Source organism: Emys orbicularis, chromosome 3 (assembly GCF_028017835.1).
Source record: "Emys orbicularis isolate rEmyOrb1 chromosome 3, rEmyOrb1.hap1, whole genome shotgun sequence".
Classification (NCBI taxonomy): domain Eukaryota; kingdom Metazoa; phylum Chordata; order Testudines; family Emydidae; genus Emys; species Emys orbicularis.
This window is the reverse complement of record NC_088685.1, coordinates 2,425,714-2,443,441: the sequence shown is the minus strand read 5'-3', so window position 1 is coordinate 2,443,441 and position 17,728 is coordinate 2,425,714. Positions and strand designations below refer to the sequence as shown.

The 17,728-nt window shown below is 43.5% G+C and overlaps 1 protein-coding gene across 1 annotated transcript in view; it reads left to right on the top strand.

Annotated features, from left to right (window-relative positions):
• The window catches only part of DTNB (dystrobrevin beta), a 346,393-nt gene extending 329,057 nt beyond the window's left edge, over positions 1-17,336 (top strand). The window contains exons 17-19 of the mRNA XM_065400623.1: positions 11,761-11,920; positions 16,291-16,380; positions 17,284-17,336. Of these exons, the coding sequence (XP_065256695.1) occupies positions 11,761-11,920; positions 16,291-16,380; positions 17,284-17,336 (303 nt within the window). The remainder of the gene's footprint in view (positions 1-11,760; positions 11,921-16,290; positions 16,381-17,283) is intronic.
• The last annotated feature ends 392 nt before the right edge of the window (positions 17,337-17,728 follow it).

Sequence of the window (17,728 nt, the reverse complement as noted above, 5' to 3'; positions counted from 1 at the left end):
TGTAACCATTGGTGGAGAGTGATGCTAGTACATGGCATGTTAGTTCCTTGTCCTTTTTCATATACATATTTTAAAGTTACAAAAACTTGTTGTTAGTGGGGGTGGAGTCTGCAGAGGTCAAGGTGTGAAGCTCGGGATTATAGTGAGGGAGGGAAGGGGATTGTTTGAATGAAAGAGGAGAGTGGATAAATGCTGGGGGAGGGGTACTATTATTTTTGCTACTGTCGTTTCTACATCTAACTTTTACTCTTTACTTCTGTTGTTTTGCTGATGATGATGATGTTCCTCAAGTGGAGGTGAGGGAGGGAGGCTGACTTACAAAACAGGCAAATAGCAGCAAAGTGTTTCTTCTAGTATGTTGATAGTTTCAGACAGACAATGTTTTGGAGTGGAGAGGAAGATTTTACAGTGCTGGAAAATTTGGGAGGCAAAAGATCATCAATGGGCAAGTCAGATTGTACTGAAACTAATACTAAGGGTGAATGTGCGTAGCTAAGTAGCTGGTGATCCCTTGCTTATGCCTAGAAAACCTTGCCCCCCAGAGTCCAAGCAGTATCTCCTTGTTAGGAGGTTTTATTCCCTTCCCCCCATGTGCTCTGAGCGGCAAACTCAGCTGATGGGAAGGATCCACTTGCAAGACACATCTGCATGGGGGGAAAGTAAACAGCAAAGTCTTTTGTTCTTTTTAATGTTCCACTCTCATCTATCTGATGTTGATGGACCTTCCTTTTGGGGCAGGACATAGCCTCTGCTGGAGACCAGCATTTCGTCTCTCTCCTGTCTAGTGATTTACACAGTCACAAAGGCTTACAATGCCAGTGCTCAAATATCACCTTACAATATGGGATACAGATGCTATAAGTGAGCTTGATGCTGGCAGCAACTCACAAGCATTCATTAAAGTCTAAACACTAACCACATTCTTATCATTCTAATACTTGTTTTAACAGTGCTAACACACAGGTGAGCCAGACTGGTCCCAGCAAGGGATTTGTCAGTGTTCAGCAGAGACACGGGGACCTGGGCATGAGCTGGTTCTTCGTCTGATGTTAGGTGTGATGTCCCATCACAGCTTGTCATGCAGTGTCAGACGTAATGGTATTGAAATAGGAGAGAAATTGTCAAAATCAGCTTTTTAAACGTATTGTTACTCTGTAATGTGAGCATGTCTCTCAAAGCAGGGGAAAGGCTTGAGTCAGGGAGAGACATGCACCTCCCATCTGAAGCAAGAGAATGAGCCAAGTACACTTTAGATCGTGGAGCACTTACTGCTGTGTGCCTCATTGACACGCCGGGAACAGACCCGGGAAGGAAAAGGGGGCTTTGTGTAGGTTTTTTAAAAAAGCCACTGCAGCCCGAAGAGGAGCTCCAATTACTTGTAGTGAATATAATAAAACAGCTTCAGCTCCATGATGCTTGACATGAACAAGCCAGACTTAAGAGCCATTTCAGGAGAGTTAAATAGAGATGGAGGAAAGTTTAGTAAACCTAAGTAAGGAATTGAATGTGTATAGTGTGAGTGGGGAAATAAAAACACCACTCCCTTTTCTCGTCCATTCAACTTTCGTAATTCTCTCTGCTGAAGATTTGTGCTTACTCTAAGAAGCCATTTAGCATAGTTTGACTTTTTTTTCCCCTATAAAAAGATGCTGAACAAAAATTAAGATTATAAAATAATTTTTCATATACTGGCCTCTTTTCCATGCCTGCAATTGTTTTCAGGAGCAATTTAGTTAATTTAAAAGCCTATGTACTTGATTTGCAGGTGCAATCAGGTGTTTACATGTCTAAATGACTTAGGTTGCATTTGAAATTATTGTCCACAAATTTGCAGACACAAATCGAAGCCAACTAAGCTAACGTTAGAAAATGGCAGATTAATGCACCCTTAATTCTGCCCCTTGTGCATATGCATCATGCTAGTCATTAAATTAAAAGATCACATATTATTTTTTCCACAGGACTCCCATCTCATTCAGTGTGCAGCAATATACATGTATGTGTAAAAATGCAAGTACAGGTATGTTTGTGTGTGCATACAAAGTATGAAATGTAATAGGAGAAAAGATCTTTACATTTAAATTGAATTCTTTTCTGATTTCATCTGAAATCAGAGAGAGAGAGCTAGTCCCATTGGCATGTTGCCAGGAGCGAGAGTCACACCTCAGCCCTGATCTTATGCAGGCGGGTAAGTGTTTCCATGGCTGAGACCCTAATTTACACAAAACGTATTAAGTTGCAGCTGTCCTATTCTTGCAATATTAAGTGATTCAAAAAGCATTCAGCATTCCCTCCTGATCCAGGTGGAGTGTGCCGTCTGCAATAAAGATGAGGTGGCCATGAGCCACATTCGTAGAACTTGGCAGGTTTGTGTTTTGCCTGCAGGCTGCAGTTTGGCCACTCTTGGTTTAGGCCATGACTACGCTACAAAATGACGTCAACCTAACTGACGTCGGCATACAGCCACTGCAGTTATTAAATTGCTCGTGTGTGCGCACACTTGGCTCCTTGTGTCAGCGGTGTGTGTCCTCACCAGGAGCACGTGTCGATTGTATTGTCAGTGTAGGGCATTGTGGAACAGCTCCTGGAGGCCATTAACAGTCAGCGTAAGCAACACAATGTCTACACTGACAGTGCATCAATCTAATTACATCAACCTTGACCCTACGCCGCTCGGGGAGGCGGTGTTACTAAATCAGCAGAGAGAAGCACTTATGTCGGCAGGAGCTAAATGTAAGTGAAGACACTTCCACAGCGAGGTTAGTGCAAGGCAGTTTATGTCGACCTAACCGTGTCGTGTAGACCTGGCCTAGACAAACCTTCTCTGGGGATGGGGATCCAGGTTCAGAGTAACGTCTTATTTCTAGAAATTGGATTCTTTTCCAGATAGAAAATCTCTACGAGGCCGCTTATTTTTAATCCCTTCCACAGCTGCCACTATAAATAGGTCTTAAGTGATTAATGGTAACCTGTAATGAGGGCTCATAATGATAAGGTCTAACCTGGGTAACTAATTTCAAAATAGAAAATCCTTCCTACATCCTTCTCAGAGAAAGGTAAGTTCCAGCTAAAAGGCTGCTGCGTTTGACGTGTGTATTAAGTCGTATTTTATTTCTGGTTTTTAATTCTTAATATATGCGTGACCTTTCTTCCTTTTCTGAACGGTTGCCAAGATTGACACTTTACATAGATCTGGGAGGGAAGGAGAGGGAGTGAGCAGCTTCTTCCAGAGCCAATGCCTGTTCCCTCCCTCTTCAGTCCTGTCCCACTCTGGGGGCTACAATCCCAACTTCATGTTAAAATCGACTCTCCCAGCAGTGAACTCTGCAGCTCTCCACAATGCCATGCCAGTCATGAACACGCAGAACTTGTATTATGCAGATCCAGCTGGTCTTTTGATTGAATTATTTATATTTTTGTGGTGCAAAATAAGATGAAATTGTTAAGGTCTCTTGAGCATTTTTTCTACCTGCTAATGATCTGATCTTTGAAATGTATAATCCCCCCAGCCCCCTGGAGCTGTGCTGCAACTGTTTGCTGACTCATTTTTTTAAAATCCACTATTAATGGGGCTTCAGAATGATCATTTTTCCCCATAAGTAGTATTGCATGTTGTATTGAATAAGAATATAAACCTTAGGCTTCTATTCACCATTGACAGAAATCAACAACATTGACACCAAGACACAAATTAGGGGCCAGATTCTGCCATCCATTTTCCTCTTGAGCAGTACATTACTCCTTGAGAAGTTCCATAGCAATCATTGAGTCTACCCAAGGAGTAAGCTAGTACTCAGCATGAATGAGGGTGGCAGAACGGGCTCTCTAGATGCTAGGGTCCTCCTCTACTTTTCCTGTTTTAATTGCAAATGCAATGCGATAAGGGTCTGATATATTTTAATTGTGAAGGTGCTGATCTTGTGACAAGATTGTATAAGGTTTTCCTTTGTGATGCAGTGGATATTGGTCCCAAGATCTGACCACAATATCTTGTGCCAGCAAAGAGTTGGAAATGTTGTGGAGATGATAACAGTGCTGTGGAAGGATGAAGAGGGATTTAGGCCCCTACTAATTGAGCACTTGAAGTGATGTGTCATGCATCTGAAAAGCAGGGGACTACAACTTCCATCAGCCCCCTCCCCACTGTACAGCCCCCTTCCTCCTCCTCATCCTCCAACTTCCTCATCACTTCCATCACTCCCCCCCCCCCCCCACGGGGAGCCCAGCAGAAGCCAAGGCTCTGGGCACAGAGCTCCCTGCTGAGAGCCCGGGTGGCAGCCTGGCTAGGAGCAGGGAGCCCAGGTGGCAGCAGGGCCGCCAGTGGGGAGCTGGGAGCCCAGGCAGCAGCCCAGCTTGGAGCAGGGAACCTGGCCAGCAGCCCAGCTAGGAGCAGGGAGCCAGAAGCCTCTAGCTGGAGCCCTCCACCCGCCCCGGGGTGACAGCCAGAGGTAAGAGCCAGGCGCAGGGTTCACAGCAGGGTGTCTACCAGCCTTTCTTGTCAAGCTGTGAAATTGACAAGAATGACAACCAACAGCCGATGTAAGGAACGCAGTGTCTACACAGACACTGCATTGCCCTAACTACACCGACATACGCCCTATGCCTCTTGTGGAGGTGGAGTTATGATGTCGGTGTAGTAGGGCACTTATATTAGCGGGACAAGGCTGTAGTGTAGACACTGACATCATTAGGTTTGCGTAAACTGCCTTACGTCAACCTAACTCTGGATTGTAGACCTGGCCTCAGACACAATACACCAGGCCTGCTACTGGCACCCAGGAAGAATGGGGTACCAAATAACTGCAAGAATGACAGATTCGCTATAGGCCGCTTATTGCAGTAGAGCTGCTGTAAAGCCGCAGAGCCTGTTGAAGGTACAGCTATTGCTGCTATTTACGGTCTGTACTGCAGAAGTGCCCAAATACACCAGTCAGGATCCCTTTTGTGTTAGGCACTGGACAGACACATAGGAAGGCACAGTACAGTCTCTGCCCCCAAAAAGCTGACAATGCTCCTGCTGATGTATTGCCTGCCAGTGAAGGAAGACAATCATAGACAGAGCTGGCAATTAAAATACCAAGGGAAACTGATTTTTCACAAGGCTTTGAGGTATAGCCTCAAACTGCTCACTGTCTTGTATCAGCATCTGTGTTCGCAGTGCACGGTGGGAGAGAAGGTACCAAGAATCCATAGGAGAGTCTACGATGGTGTCACTGAAAAAGGAGTAAAGTCATGAAGGCAAGCCAGAGAATTCATAGCATTGAAATGGAAAAGGGCATAAAGGCAACCTAGTGCTGGTCAGAGATTTGTAGCATACACATGGCCAGAAGCCCTTGTGTAAATGCCTTTGTTTCCCAAACTGGGGTCTAATCTCAAACCACTATAAAAACTGACTTTATGTTGCACTTATGGGTGTGACCAAGCTCTAGTCATTCCAAGACATCATGGTTTCCATAGTAACTAATGCACTTCAAAGGGGAAAACGCTGAGGGGAACTTAAAAAAAAAGAAGACAAAGACCATACTAAATGGCACAAACCAACCACAAACAGGTGGTGACATGTGGGGGCTGTAAAGTTATAATGCTGTAAGTGTGTAATTACTCCGATTCTTTAGACAGTGTGTGACTATACATTTATTTAAAGGTCATAAATCAGTGCTAGCTACATAAGTCTACAGTGGTCTGTGACGCAAGTTGAAATTTGGTGATAATATTTACTGATTGTAGAAAGGTGCAAATCACTGCTACACAATGAGGATAGCCAGAGAGTTAATAAAATTTAGCATTTTACATGTTCCAAGAACTTTATAAATAGTGGCTAATCTTCATTGCCCCTGTGAAATAGGTAAATATTATCCTCCTAGGAAATGAAGGCACAGAGGTTAAATGACTTGCCCAAAGTCACACAACAATTCAATGGCAAGGCCAGGGTTAGAAGAGGAATCCCTGGCCTCCAGTCCTGTACTTTGTCACTGCCCCTTGACAACTAATGACAATGAAAATGAAATGGGAAACAACTGTCTAAATATTTGACGAGATATCTGGACAGATGCATTTGTTAATACACTGCCTTTCACTTCTGACCTCTTCCCTTGCTCTTCTGTTGGCATTATGAAATACAAAACACTTGATTAGAATTATATTTTGAAAAACTTTGAACCAGCAAGTGCAGCTAACCTAAACAGTCTCAATTACTGTGTCAGCCTTCTACCCCTTTCACGTGGTTAGTTAGTTAGTTGCCATTATTTCATCTAACTTAAGGCCATGTTTTGTAGCTCTTACCTATGCAAATTCCCTTTGAAATCAATGAAAGTTTTACCTGAGTAAATATTACAGGCTTTGGCTCTTAGATCACAAACCATTGGGATGGAAATAATGTCATCTTATTTGTTAGAGAGACAAGGTGGGTGAGGTAATATCTTTAATTGCAGTCGTTCTCAACCTTTTTTCATTTGTGGACCCCTACAAAATTTGGAATGGACGTGCAGACCCCTTTGGAAATCTATTGTCAGCATATATAGTTGTATTCTGTTCAGCATGGGCAGTGGGTAAACCCCTTCTTTGGGGAGGCTAGCCCCCGGCCCCACCCTTCCGCCTGAGGCCCCACAGCCGGAGAAGTCTCGGCCCAGCTGCACTGGCCCGCCCAAGCACCAGGCCACCAGCTGGTCTGAGCCACCCTGGGCTGCCCCAGTCCCTGCCCGCCGGCTGGAGCAGAGCCACCGCCAGCTTCAGGGGAGAGGGGGAGCAAGGGCGGGGCCTCGGGCCTGGGTTAGGGGAGGCTTAGCCTCTCCTGGCCTACGATGCCCACTGCCCATGGTATTCAGTCAGTTTTCAGTCTAAGTCTTTCGCTTTCCCTCAGACATAGTCCATAGACCCCAGGTTGAGAATCACTGTTTTATTGGACCAACTTCTGTTGGTGAGAGAGACAAGCTTTCAAGCTTACACAGAGCTCTTCTTCAGGTTTGGGGAATTAATCAGAGTGTCGCTACAAAATACAAGGTGGAACAGATTGTTTTGCATAAGTAGTTAACACATAATTCAAGGTTAACGTTAACACCCCTGCAGTCATAGAGAGGAAAGAAAAGGGGGGAAGCAGCTGGGGAGGGTTGTAAGTGGGTTATACATTATTGTAACAAGCCATAAATCTAGTGTCTCTATTCAGTCCATGATTTTTAGTAGCTCCCAGGCTCTCCTTTTGAAAGTGTGTTGTGCAGGTTTCCTTTGAGGATGAGGCCTGAGAGATCAGATATAGAGCGATCGCTTTGTGAAAAGGCTTCACCCACAGGTGATAAGGTGTTTTTGTCTTTTATCATTTTCCTGTGTGAGTTCATTTGAGAGCAGAGTGATTGTTTGGTTTCACCCACATAGTGTTATTGGGGCATTTAGTGCACTGCATGAGGTACACCACATGTTGTGATAGGCATGTGTAGGACTCATGGATCTTGAAAAGTGTGTTGTAGGGGGTGTTGAGCATTGTAGTAGTGGAGATATGTCTGCATAAAAGATATTATCTCACCCATCTTGTCTATAATATCCTGGGGCCAATACAGCTACAACACTGCATAAATCTTATTTGTTAGTCAAGTACTCTACAAATCTTTTTAGGGTTCTTTAGGAAGGAGAGCTGCCATCAAGTCAACTTCCATAAACAGCCAGATGAGTGACAGCAGTTCTAGAAATATAAGATGCATATTGAGCAGTCCCCTAATGGGAAGCCAACATCTGAAAGGCTCTCTGGAATGGTCACTTCCATTTCCCATCCAGACTGCCTGGACAGAGATTAGATTCAAGAGGCATGGTGGAAGTTTTGTCCAGGATGCTACTACCACTGTACCTACTATGGGTGCTGCCAGCTCTTTGAATGTCACCGAGTAGCCTATAGTGCCTTTTGGCCTGTCTGGCTATTGGAGACTGGATGGCAGGAGATTTCCAAACAAATTCACTATTTTTTGTTTACTTTTTATTTTATTATTAACATACATAAACTTTCTAGACAAGTATTAACAAATCTTATTCATCTGTATTTAAAGAACTATTTGTGTTTGGTCAACCTCTTATTATCTGTGTATTTATTTTGTTCCGTTTCTAAAAATGATAACCATACATGATCAAAATCCATTTGATCCTGATATGTGTGTCATTTTTTTTATTGTCCCCAAGTCAATGACCTCCTTTGATCTGTAACCTAATAGAACCACTATGGAGTTTGTGGGTAGCCTGACTTTAGTTCTCCTTCAGCTGTGTCAGTATGAATCCCACTGTCGGTATGCCTGCACCTCGTGCGTGTGAGCTGGGAATTGTTTGAATAGCTGTGTCTATCAGGGCCACACATGCACCCAGGGCCTCTTTGTGCTCATACAAGGGCATAAAGAGCAAGGTGGTCATGGCCCTCCTTTAGTCCCCATTTACTGTCCTGTGGCAGTGAGACTGAACCTGGACTCTCCAACCCACTATGGCTTATGTGTAAGGTAGTACTTCTGTCTTTGATGGAACCCTCATTTGAGCCTTTGTTCTTTATATCATAGCATGTGCTTTTTACCATGTTCTTTGTACTCTATACTTTTGTTTGGAGAGTGAGTGAGATTCGGACATTAATGGCAGGACCACCTTATACTTCCGTCCTAAGTGCAGGACTCTGCACTTGTCCTTGTTGAACCTCATCAGGTTTCTTTTGGCCCAATTCTCTAATTTGTCTAGGTCCCTCTGTATCCTATCCCTACCCTCCAGCGTATCAACCACGCCTCCCAGTTTAGTGTCATCTTCAAACTTGCTGAGGGTGCTGTCCACGCCATCCTCCAGATCATTAATGAAGATATTGAACAAAACCGGCCCCAGGACTGACCCTTGGGGTACTCTGCTTGATACCGGCTGCCAACTAGACATGGAGCCATTGATCACTGCTACAGACTAGGGACCGAGTGGCTAGGCAGCAGTTCTGCAGAAAAGGACCTAGGGGTCACAGTGAACGAGAAGCTGAATATGAGTCAACAGTGTGCCCCTGTTGTCAAGAAGGCATTTTGGGCTGTGTAAGTAGGAGCATTGCCAGCAGATTGAGGGACATGATCATTCCCCTCTATTCGGCATTGGTGAGGCCTCATCTGGAGTACTGTGTCCAGTTTTGGGCCCCACACTACAAGAAGGATGTGGAAAAATTGGAAAGAGTCCAGCGGAGGGCAACAAAAATGATTAGGGGGCTGGAGAACATGACTTATGAGGAGAGGCTGAGGGAACTGGGGTAATTTAGTCTGCCGAAGAGAAGAATGAGGGGGGGATTTGATAGCTGCTTTCAACTACCTGAAAGGGGGTTCCAAAGAGGATGGAGCTAGGCTGTTCTCAGTGGTGGCAGATGACGGAACAAGGAGTAATGGTCTCAAGTTGCAGTGGGGGAGGTTTAGGTTGGATATTAGGAAACACTATTTCACTCAGAGGGTGGTGAAGCACTGGAATGGGTTACCTAGGGAGGTGGTGGAATCTCCTTCCTTAGAGGTTTTTAAGGTCAGGCTTGACAAAGCCCTGGCTGGGATGATTTAGTTGGGGATTGGTCCTGCTTTGAGCAGGGGGTTGGACTAGATACATTCTGAGGTCTCTTCCAACCCTGGTATTCTATGATTTTCTATGATTATACTATTTTTCACAAGGACAGAGTTACTCTTTGACCTCGTGCAAAATTTCTACCCAAAGTAGTTTCAAAAGTACACTTGAATCTTGAAACAAGATGTATTTACCAGTGTTTTTTTCCTAGGCTTCACTCGTCTCCTGCAGATGCAAATCTCCGTGCATCTGATGTATTGAGAGCCCTTTCCTCCTATCTCCATAGGACAAAGCCTTTATGCAACTCTCCCAGACTGTTATAGCTGTTAGAGACATGTCTAGAGAGCAGGGTATTTCCACTCATAGACTCTTGAAGTAGGTGTCAAACTGTATCAGTATTTCATATGAATTGAATAAATTAGCTCCTTCTCAGATCAAAGTGAACTCGAGAGATCAGGCAGGCTCCTTAACTTAACCAAAATCTGTAGGGCAGCTACTTGGAACTCAATACGAATTTTTACTAATCATTATTCCTTTGTAGCAACTCTAGATTTGATTCCCAATTTGGCATGGCAGTCCTACAGTCCCTATTTAAGTAGCACTTCTGGCACCCACTTCCTTAGAGAGACAACTGCTAGCCAGTCACCTAGAGTGGGATCTCTGTGAACATATAGTGGAAGAAATAAAAACGATTACTTACCTTACATTAACTGTGGTTCTTTGAGATGTTTTGTTCACAGGGATCCCATGACCCACTCTGCTTCCCCACGAATGTGGTGTTCTCTAGCTTTGGGATTCTTTATTGGTGAAGGAACTGAGTGACATTTGGGTCTGCTCCATCCTTTATGCACTCTGTTGAGGGGTGCAAGACCTGCAGGGATTGGTGTGGCCCCAATGGATACTGTTTAGTAAAAAAGAATCCAATCTCATGGTGTTGGGGTGCATGCACCCTTAGAGTGAGATCTGTGTGGGGAAAACATCTTGAAGAGCCACATTTGCTGAAAGGTAAATAACCATTTTTTAATTTGAAAGTTCTATTTATAATTTTCTTCAAATACTATAATTGTAGGGCGTTCCCACCAGATATGCAGAAAAAAACCCTAGTCCTCCACCTCCTCTACAGCATTTATGACTCCCTTTTTGATATATTTTCTTTAGCTTAAATGGAGTGAGGTACCAATGATAAAGTAGTTTGTAGTAATTTTCCTTAATGGTTACACAATTAGGTGCGGCTTTGTCTTTACTCCAGTTATTTTTCCATTGTTCCAAAGAGAGATTTGTTTTTAGATCCTTTTCCCATTTTTCCGTAAAGGGAATCTTATCGTTTAGAGCTATCAGTAACATCCATTATACCATACTGAGATCAGGTCCTTTCCCGTAATTAGTGTTTCTATCCTGAATTAATGGTCTCCTGAAACTTGAGGTACCTAAAAAGGAAATTCACTATTTTTTAATGGGCAGCTGTACTGGTAGGGATTTTTCTGCCAGAGAAAATGGAACCGTTCTCCCCTTCCTTCTTTTGGATTTCTACCATGGACCTCATCTTTAAGGTCAAAGTCATGTGGTCCACCATGTAGTCTGAGTCCTGAAAAGAAACTGTGATTATGGACTCTGGGGAAAGAGGTGCCTACATTTTCCCCACTTGTGCAGCGAACTATCTCAAAATCTGAAGAGTTCTCTGCTCCATTTAATATGTCTATGGATAATGAGAATGACCAAGTTAAATTAGATAGTCTGATGTCTGTGATATAAATCCTCATGCTTCAGGTCATAAGCCAGCCCACACCATGTGATGGTGGCTAGGAAAAACCTTCACCTGTAGGCAGGTTATTCTATAAATGCCCACTGTGGGGTTTCTTGCACTTACCTTTGAAGCATCTGGTATTCTTCACTGTCAGGGAAAAAATACTGGACTAGATGGTCATGTGGCCCTTTAATCCTTGTCTTGGCTCTTCTCTGAACCCTCTACAGTTTATCAACATCCTTCTTGAATTGTGGACACCAGAACTGGTATTGACTTCTGTGAGCTTTGGATCTGGGACCTCATAATATAGGAGGAATGTGAGGGCTACCATTCATATGTTCAGAATACCCATATCATGAATATTTGCATAAAGTGCCTGAATTTTATTCTTTCCTTAAGTGCTTTGTACAAAATCGTTTACAGACATTGAGCCAAAACATAGAAAATTAAACAGTTTGGAAATTCAGTGTTATTTCCCTTTACAGGCTCAAGCAGCAAGCTCCCCACACTCCTCACCTACCCATGGAGCCAGTCGCCCAATGCCAATGCCGGTCAGAGCCACTTCCGCTGGCTCTACCCCAACGCACGTACCTCAGGACTCACTTGCGGGAGTCGGGGGAGATGTGCAGGAAGCTTTTGCACAAGGTGAGTGTAGCACAAACCAAACCCCCTGCTATTGCCAAACACTGAAATGATTGATTATTACACAAATATAATACAGCAATTTTAATATGATTTTCACTGATATTATTTCACTTGGACTATGCCAGAGCAGAATGGAAGTATACTTTTATCTACAGGATTAGACGACACAAGTATTAACAAAAATAGTTGTGTGACCTAATCCTGGCCTCCCAATTTTTCAGCCACCATTTTGTGCACGCGAATAATTAGACACTTAAACATTACCCAGCTGCACCCACAAATCAGGTAAGTAAACTTCATGTCACAGGGCTGTGAATTGAGCACAAAATGGGAGACCACTTACCAAAATTTGGCCCAGAGGATGCAGAGAGGGACAGAATGGTAGCCATCAGGAAAAAATAAACAGCACTCTCAATCAGAGTGTTCAGCTAATATTCACCATGTTGTAAGTTGATTACTAGGTTTAAAAAAAAAGTTGAAATTTTGGACTGCAAATAAGTGAATGCTAAACTGAATGTAGCCCTTAACAAGTATGCAAATCTCTGAACAGGCAAACACTCTGGTATAAACCTAAAAGTGTCAAAACACTGTGTGGCGCGGGGAGGACAAGAGTAAAAACCAACCAAACGATGAGAAATAAAAAAACAAAGCAGTGGACAAAATTAAAAAGTGGACGGTAACATATCCCCTCTGCAGCGAAACTGTAAGGAGATGACAAGTCGTACCAATTGCTACCACGAGGGCACAATTAGTTTTATGCACATCTAGTGCCATGTTGCTTGGTGGTCAGTGTAGCTACTAAGTGTCCATGTCAAATGCATCAATTGTATGATTCAGTCTTCACCTCAAGACAGAGTCTGTGAACATAGACCTCACTATGACGATGGTGTCGTGTTTGTTAGCTTTTCAAATGAAGATTGCCAAGACTATATTCTTCCTCACCTAGACTGGCTTCTGCCTGAGGGGGCTAAGAAAAAGGCAAAGGAAATTACAGCAGAGAGGCAGTAAGTGGCTAAAAAGTCTCTTGTTCAAAACATAATACCTTTGGTACCACACTAACCCTTTGAGGAGAATATACTGATTAAAGGGTTCATTCCCCATGATATCCAGCAAAATCTGAGGTTCTGTTACTTGAAGACCAGAACCTCCTTAGTCAATACACAGATGAGACCTTGGAAGACGTCAGCCCTACAAACCTTGGGCCCCTGCAATTCACTTGTAAGAAGAATGTGTCGTTCCGATTCCAGCAGTAGGATTAGCTCCTCGTCCCTCTGAACACTTCCAGAAACAAAAGCAGAAGCAGGCATTCCCAGGGAGGTATTGTGCCAAATACCAGAGGCATAGCACTCCATCTGTTGCCGTGGGTGGTCCAGTTGCTTCTTCTTAGCCTCTGCGGCAAGTTTGAGTACAGTTGAGAGCTCCCAACTGCTTTCTTTGGCAACTGGTTTCCTTTCCCCTTTGCAGATTGACTTGTTTCCAGGCAGCATGAAGTAGAACAATAGTACAGTGGGTCCTACAAGGTATTCAAAATCTACCATACAACAGCTTGGAGTCACTAGCGATGATGCCGCTATAGAATCAAGTAACTCACAGGCTCTGTCTGAAGTCCAAGAATGCTTGCCAAAAGAGTTTCATTTAACTCAAAATTTTCACCAAACTTTTACATTATTTTTGCTAGCTTGTGCTGCTACTGGGTTCTTGCAGATGTATGTGCATAGGAAGGAAGGTTTTCCTTCGGCTCTTCACCGAGGTTCCACCACGTTTTCTCCCTTGCCGCTCCAGGAAGCAGTCAGCATGGCAGACCAATGAGAAAAAAAGCAAAAGCAAGGTCTCTTCTACCTGTAACATCCTCTCTATTAGAGCTAATGGAGAAAGATCTCTGCTTGTTTTGCGGGACCAGAGAAGGGAACCTTTTTTGAGAAATGGTTGTTAGCATTTCCTGCCAGCGTGATCCTCAGACAAGACAAGACTTCTCCTTAGATGATCTCTTGGTCTTAGAGTCAAGGCACAGGAGAGGGCTTGTTAATAATATCAAAGTATACAGGTTCCTGATAAACAGGGAAAAGATCAGCTGTATCATCAACCCAGTTCATTGTGCACCTGAGAGCATGGATAGACTCTCAGTCCCAGAATCTTTATTTCCTCAGCATATGTGCTGACTCTGTGAGTGCTCTGGGGCTGGAGCACCCATGGGGGAAAAAAATAGTGGGTGCTCAGTAACCACCAGCCACAGCTGTTTGGATGCTGGCGGAGAGCAGCGAGCAGTAGGCGAGGGCCTCAGGGAGAGGGCAGAGTATAGGCGGGAAGAGGCAGAGCGAGGGTGGGGCCTCGGGAAGGAAGGCAGAGTGAGGAGGGCCTGGGGGGGGCGGAGCAGGGTGGGAAGAGGTGGAGTGAGGGCAGGCCTTGGGGAACAGGGTGGAGTGGGCCAAGGCCTCGGGGTGGCGCACTCCCAGGGAAACCTAAAAGTTTGTGTCTATACTCCTCAGAGAGGCAACAGAAGACAATAAGAGCCATCCAAAAAGTGCAAAATGCAGGTAATACAAACCCTGCCGCCCCTCTTGGTATTGCTAATCTCTTGCACAGGCATTAAGGATCAGGTTTCACATGATGTTTTTTTACACAACATAATTTGCTCATTGCCCCTGTGCTTACACAACCGATGGCAAAGGTTCAGGTTTCCCCAGCGGTGAACAGGTTCCTGCAGTGGTGGATGACAGGACACAGATTTTCAAGCAGTTTGCAAATCTTGGAACCAAGCATGCCAATCATCACAATAGATGCCAATTTGGAGCACTAGGGAGCCTGCTATCCACTGGAGCATTGTCCATCAGGAAAGAGAGTTACTCCATCAGTCACTGGAAAGAAGAACTATACACAAGGGACTGGAAGCATTTTCATGGATGGTGTGTGTGTATATACACAAATGGAAGCACCAGATCTCTGGACTTCAAAAAGAAGCAAACTACTCTTGTCTTGGGCAAAGAAACACTTGACCATGCTGATGTGGTCCACCTGTGCTGTCCATGTAATTGGAAAATATAGTGTAACAGCATATTGGCTAAGCCGACAATTGATCCACCAAGCAGGGAGCCACTCCAGGATATAAGAACATAAGAACAGCCATACTGGGTCAGACCAATGGTCCATCTAGCCCAGTACCCTGTCTTCCGACAGTGGCCAATGCCAGGTGCCCCAGAGGGAATGAACAGAACAGGGAATCATCAAGTGATCCATCCCCTGTTGCCCATTCCCAGCTTCTGGAAAACAGAGGCTAGGGACACCATCCCTGCCCATCCTGGCTAGGAGCCATTGATGGACCTATCCTCCATGAATTTATCTAATTCTTTTTTTAATCCTGATATAGTCTTGGCCTTTACAACATCCTCTGGCAAGAAGTTCCACAGGTTGACTGTGCGGTGTGTGAAAAAATACTTCCTTTTGTTTGTTTTAAACCTGCTGCCTACTAATTTCATTTGGTGACCCCTAGTTCTTGTGTTATGAGAAGGAGTAAATAACACTTCCTTATTTACTTTCTCCATACCCGTCATGATTTTATAGATCTCTATCATATCCCCCCTTAGTTGTCTCTTTTCCAAGCTGAAAAGTTCCAGTCTTATTAATCTCTCCTCATATGTCAGCCGTTCCAGACCCCTAATCATTTTTGTTGCCCTTTTCTGAAGCTTTTCCAATTCCAGTATCTCTTTTTTGAGATGGGGCGACCACATCTGCACTCAATATAATATTTTCTGTCTTATTATCTATCCCTTTCTTAATGATTCCCAACATCCTGTTCGCTTTTTTGACTGCCGCTGCACATTGAGTGGATGTTTTCAGAGAACTATCCACAATGACTCCAAGATCTCTTTCTTGAGTGGTAACAGCTAATTTAGACCCAATCATTTTATATGTAGAGTTGGGATTCTGTTTTCCAATGTGCATTACTTAGAATTTATCAACATTGAATTTCATCTGCCATTTTGTTGCCCAGTCACCCAGTTTTGTGAGATCCTTTTGTAGCTCTTCGCAGTCTGCCTGGGACTTAACTACCTTGAGTAGTTTTGTATCATCTGCAAATTTTGCCACTTCACTGTTTACCCCTTTCTCCAGATCATTTATATCAGAAATCTTTACTAAACCAGGATTGGTTTTAATGGGTTTTTGCACTACAGCTACCCTGTCAAAGTGGCAGCTCTGCGGGCAAAGGTGAGTGTTTGCAGTTCTGCTCTCATATTCCTTACAGAGGGAAAGTAATCACTCATTTTGATTGGTCAGGAACAACTGATTGAGCTTCCTTTTGTGAGTAGCTTGGGAAATTGAAGTCTAATATCTGCCATAACTTTTGATTTTCTTTTCCTCCATTTCTTTCCTAGGTACACGAAGAAACCTCCGTAATGATTTATTGGTAGCAGCTGATTCAATTACAAATACAATGTCTTCTTTGGTGAAGGAACTTCATTCAGGTGAGAGAGTTAAACTTTAACATACATGTACACTCCGGAGATCAGTGTGACCAGCAATAGTAATCTTAAAGCCATGTGTTGAAGATTTATCTGTAAACTACAGTTCTCATCCAGAAACTAAATAGAAAAATTAGATTGCAAGGTTGCAATTTAATTCTCCCTCAATGAGAAGTCACCGGTAATGAGAATTCTGTTCTACATACAGAACCTGGCTGACACTGTTGTTGATGATTCTAGGGTGCTAGAAACCAGTTCACTCACTCATAGCTGTATTGACTTCTACAAGGCTAACCGTAATAACTTTTCTTTGCTTGTAAAGTAAGCATATGTGATTCAGAACGCTTGCCGGGGAGCAAAGATGCCACTTTTAATGTCTTTTTTTTTTTTTACTACAGCAGCTCTTTAAAGACATGAGCTTAGAAGTTAAGATATATTTTTGAGTGAGTTCATACAAACTGTTACTTAATGATTCTGTAGTATTTATAACAGCAATTTGGAGTGCACTTAAAATGAATTCCCATTAGGGAACTCTAGGCATGAATATAAAATTAAAATATACATTTGGCTCAACTTAAAGACAGGAATTAAACAGCTGTGCAAAAAGTGGTGATTTTGCCTGCGTGCCTTTTGCACAATAGTAATGATAGTGGGTTTCAGTGAACAGAATAATTGGGCCACAACAAACTTACAAACTTGTTGAGAAAGACCCATCCCAAGATTCTCAGGGCTTGCTTGTAAAGAACTTCATTGTTCAGCATATTTGTTAAAGGGCCTTGTGCTTTTAGGAACAAGGAAAGGATTCTGCGTTCACATCTAAACACAGATTTTATACTTTCCTAACAGATTCCCTAGTTACTGCTGAACAGGACATTCACCCGTCCAAACCTTGTGTCTGAGCTGCAGCAGCAGCTGTGGAGTTCATGAAGTCCTTCATGTACTACAGCAGCAATCGCTAGTGCTGTTCTAGTTCTTCTTCGAGTGATGTCCCTGTGGGTGCGTCACGGCAGAGGATTGTGCGCCCCTGCGCCTCTAGTCAGAGAATTTAGACAGCAGTGTCTGGTGGGCCCCACGTGCGCTCTCCCCTCAGATCTAGATTTAGGGTTAACTGTATAGTAGAAGATAGGAAAACAAGTTATAACTAACTACTCTACCCCTTTTCTTTCTTCTCATTTAAAAAAATAAATAAAAATGTATTATTTTATGTTATGTTTCATTCATCCCTTTCTGGGATAACTCCACCTGAGAATGCCCGGGGGTGCCTGGGTTTTAAATGTTGCCTCTCCTGCCAAGAGGCAATCCCCGTTTCAGATGGACATTCTCAGTGTGTCCGCTGCTTGGGGGAAACACA